This window comes from Austrofundulus limnaeus, unplaced genomic scaffold (genome assembly GCF_001266775.1).
Source record: "Austrofundulus limnaeus strain Quisiro unplaced genomic scaffold, Austrofundulus_limnaeus-1.0 Scaffold14, whole genome shotgun sequence".
Taxonomy (NCBI): Eukaryota; Metazoa; Chordata; class Actinopteri; order Cyprinodontiformes; family Rivulidae; genus Austrofundulus; species Austrofundulus limnaeus.
In genome coordinates this window covers 219,872-223,447 of record NW_013952416.1, presented here as the reverse complement: position 1 = coordinate 223,447, position 3,576 = coordinate 219,872, and the positions used below count along the sequence as shown (strand labels likewise).

At 38.6% G+C, this 3,576-nt stretch overlaps 1 protein-coding gene across 5 annotated transcripts in view; it reads left to right on the top strand.

Moving 5' to 3' along the window:
- Positions 1 to 3,576, top strand: part of kcnip3b (Kv channel interacting protein 3b, calsenilin) — a 34,423-nt gene that overhangs the window by 28,755 nt on the left and 2,092 nt on the right. For all 5 annotated transcript variants that reach the window (XM_014002581.1, XM_014002580.1, XM_014002582.1 and 2 more), the window contains 3 exons: positions 833 to 1,011; positions 3,224 to 3,328; positions 3,435 to 3,497. In XM_014002581.1, coding sequence (XP_013858035.1) covers positions 833 to 1,011; positions 3,224 to 3,328; positions 3,435 to 3,497 — 347 coding nt within the window. The remainder of the gene's footprint in view (positions 1 to 832; positions 1,012 to 3,223; positions 3,329 to 3,434; positions 3,498 to 3,576) is intronic.

Here is a 3,576-nt window from a genome sequence, read left to right as displayed (position 1 = left end):
CACACACACACACACACACACACATATATATATATATATATATATGGTATGATATTTGGACCAAGAAAACTTTGACATTTATTTGTCGTCCTGCAATCCTGTGTAAAAGTTTTAAACCACCACTCCACTTTATTGCTTCCAAGCACCCAGACTTTATTGTGATCTTTTAAAGTAGTCCGGATCAATACGTCTGGAGGGCTTTCAAAGGTTTTCTTTAAACTTTATTGTAATTTTATTCCTTTTCTCTCCAGTGTTTCTACAACAGCATATTGTGCAGTGTGTTAAAAAATGGCAAGAGTAGGAAAAAAATATAGAAGTTAAACTGTCCCGATGCCTGTTCAATAGTCCAAGAAAAACAAGGTTAACAAGGTTGAGTCAGACAATGGCCTGGCCCAAAACCACAATAAATAAAGAGGAAGCAGGCAGGAACAACTTAAAATGTTTTATTTTTAACTCCCTGTCTATTAGCTCCAAATCACCTGATGAATCTGAAACACTTACATTCACTCACACACAGGGATCAGGTTTGTGACAAAACGTTTTGCCTTTTCTCCAAAAGTCTGCTTATAAGACTGTGTTTGCCTGCAGCTCCTCAGACTGAAGAAGTCTTCTGGATAAAAGATGAAATGTTTCAACAAAAAGAAACCCATCCAGAGAGATACAAATCAAACTTTAAGTTCATCGTTTCACAAACCATCCATGTTAAAAACTCCTCGTTCTTGTTTCAGAGTTTATATATAGTAATTCGTATCCTCTCTGCATGTGGACCTGACAGTTTGTCGGTGAACACAGGAGACTGAATCAGTCATTCGCTGCTTTTACTTCTCCACAGATGCAACCACCTACGCTCACTTCCTGTTCAATGCATTTGACATGGACAGAAGCGGCTCGATCCGCTTTGAGGACTTYGTCATCGGCCTGTCGGTGCTGCTCAGAGGTTCGGTCACAGAGAAGCTCAACTGGGCCTTCAACCTCTACGACATCAACAAGGACGGCTACATCACCAAAGAGGTGACATAACCTGACTGAATACTTTTATTTTGAAATGTAGTGGTGGTTCAGCTATATCTTGATTTTATTGATGTCGTGACACTTAAAGGTTTGTTTTTATACAACCCCTGGCAAAAAAGTATGGAATCACCCGTCTTGGATGAGCACTCATTCAGACATTTCATTCTGTAAAACAAACTCAGATCAAAAACATGATACAATAATAAGGTCATTCCAAAATGCAACTTGTTGGCTTTCAGGAACACTCCAAGAAATGAAGAGAAAACATTGTGGAAGTCAGTGAAAGTTACTTTTATTGACCAAGCACAGGGAAAAAATATAATAATAATTATATAATGCTCTTAATATCATGGTTGTGATTTTGATGAGTGGTATTATCTACATATGGAATCACTCAGTTCTGAAGAAAAAAGTATGGAATCACTCAAATTGGAGGTAGAAAATAAAGACACACCCAGTCAATTTCCTTTCTCTAAATGGACACCTGCCTCAAATTAGATCTGCTCGTCAGTCTGCAGTTAAAACCACCTGCAGTCATGACACCTTGGAGGGCTGCTGGACGAAGTGGAGTGGCAAGAACCATGGCTCCCAACAAGAGAAATGTCCCTTGGAACAAAAGAGAGGATTGTGAAACTTCTTGAAGAAGCTAACTCTTCATGCATGGTTGCTAAAGATGTCGGCTGTTCAGTCAGCTGTATCCAAGATATGGACCAAATACAAACAGCATGGAATGGTTGTTAAAGCCAAGCATACTGGTAGACCAAGAAAGACATCAAAGCATCAAGACAAACAACTTAAGGCCATTTGTCTTGAAAACHGAAAAAGTACAACTAAACAGATGAAGCATAAATGGGAGGAAGCTGGAGCTAATGTATGTGACTGAACTGTAAGAAATCACCTAAAGGAAATGGGATTTCAATACAGGAAAGCTAAAAGAAAACCATTATTGACACCTGAACAAAAATGAACAAGACTGCAATGGGCTAAGGAGAGGCAATCATGGACTGTGGATGACTGGATGAAAGTTATCTTCAGTGATGAGTCAAGAATCTGCATTGGACAAGGTGATGATGCTGGAACTTTTGTTTGGTTCCGTTCCAGTGAAATTTATGAAGAGGACTGCCTGAAGAAAACAACCAAATTTCCACAGTCATTGATGATATGGGGCTGCATGTCAGGCAAAGGCACTGGGGAGATGACTGTGGTTCATTCTTCTATCAATGCACAAGTTTACATTGACATTTTGGACAGTTTTCTCATCCATTCAATTGAACAGATGTTTGGAGGTGATGAAACAATTTTCCAAGATGACAATGCACCGTGCCATAGGGCAAAAACAGTGAAGGCATTCCTTGGAGAAAGGCGCATTCAGTCTGTGTCATGGTCTGCAAATAGTCCAGATCTCAACCCAACTGAAAACCTGTGGTGGAAATAGAAAAAAATGGTCCACAAGAAGGCTCCGACCTGCAAAGCTGATCTGGCAACTGCTGTCAAAGGGARTTGGCACCAATTTGATGAAGAATATACTGTTTGTCACTCATCAAGTCCATGCCTCAGAGACTGCAAGCCATTATAAAAGCCAAAGGTGGTGCGACTAAATACTAGTGATGTATTTTGAATGGTCTTTTGTTTATCTGTTTTTCATGATTCCATACTTTTTTCCTCAAAATTGAGTGATTCCATGTTTTTCCCTGTGCTTGGTCAATAAAAGTAACATTCATTGACTTCCACAATGTTTTCTCTTCATTTCTTTGTTCTGAAAGTCAACAAGTTGCAYTTTGGAATGACCTTATTATTGTATCATGTTTTGGATCTGAGCTTGTTTTACAGAATGAAATGTCTGAATGAGTGCTTATCCAAGACTGGTGATTCCATACTTTTTGCCAGGGGTTGTATTTACTCAAAAATTCACATTTTGTCTGACTGTTAAGGGAAAATTCTACATTGATTGTTTTTTTCTTTAATTATTTATTGTATCATGAACATCAAAAGAGCAAACAATCTGAAAAACATATACTCGCTTTAAATCTTGCCTAATTACTAAAAACTACAAGTTTAWGTTGATATATTTTCATTAAAATCTCTCTTGTGGTGAGTTTTATCATGACACAGTTTGGCTCATAGTGTTGTAGATAAATCTAAACATCAAAAGTAAAAAAAAATAAATAAATTACCCACTCAAGTTTTATTAGCTTCTGTCTTTTCTTGTTAGGAGATGCTGGCCATCATGAAGTCAATCTACGACATGATGGGGCGCTACACGTACCCCTGTGTGAGAGACGACGCTCCGTCCGAGCACGTCGACAAGTTCTTCCAGGTTCGGAGTGCTCAAATAAAAAAAAAAAAGAATTACTCAAATGCAATGTGCTGCGGGACGTCTTGAAGAAAATAATAATTTTTTTTCCAACCCGTTCTTCGATCAGAAAATGGACAGAAACAGAGACGGCGTAGTGACGATTGAAGAGTTCATCGAGACGTGTCAGAAGGTGACCCACACTTTTTCATTCACCATTCTAACACACACACACACACACACACACACACACACACACACACACACACACA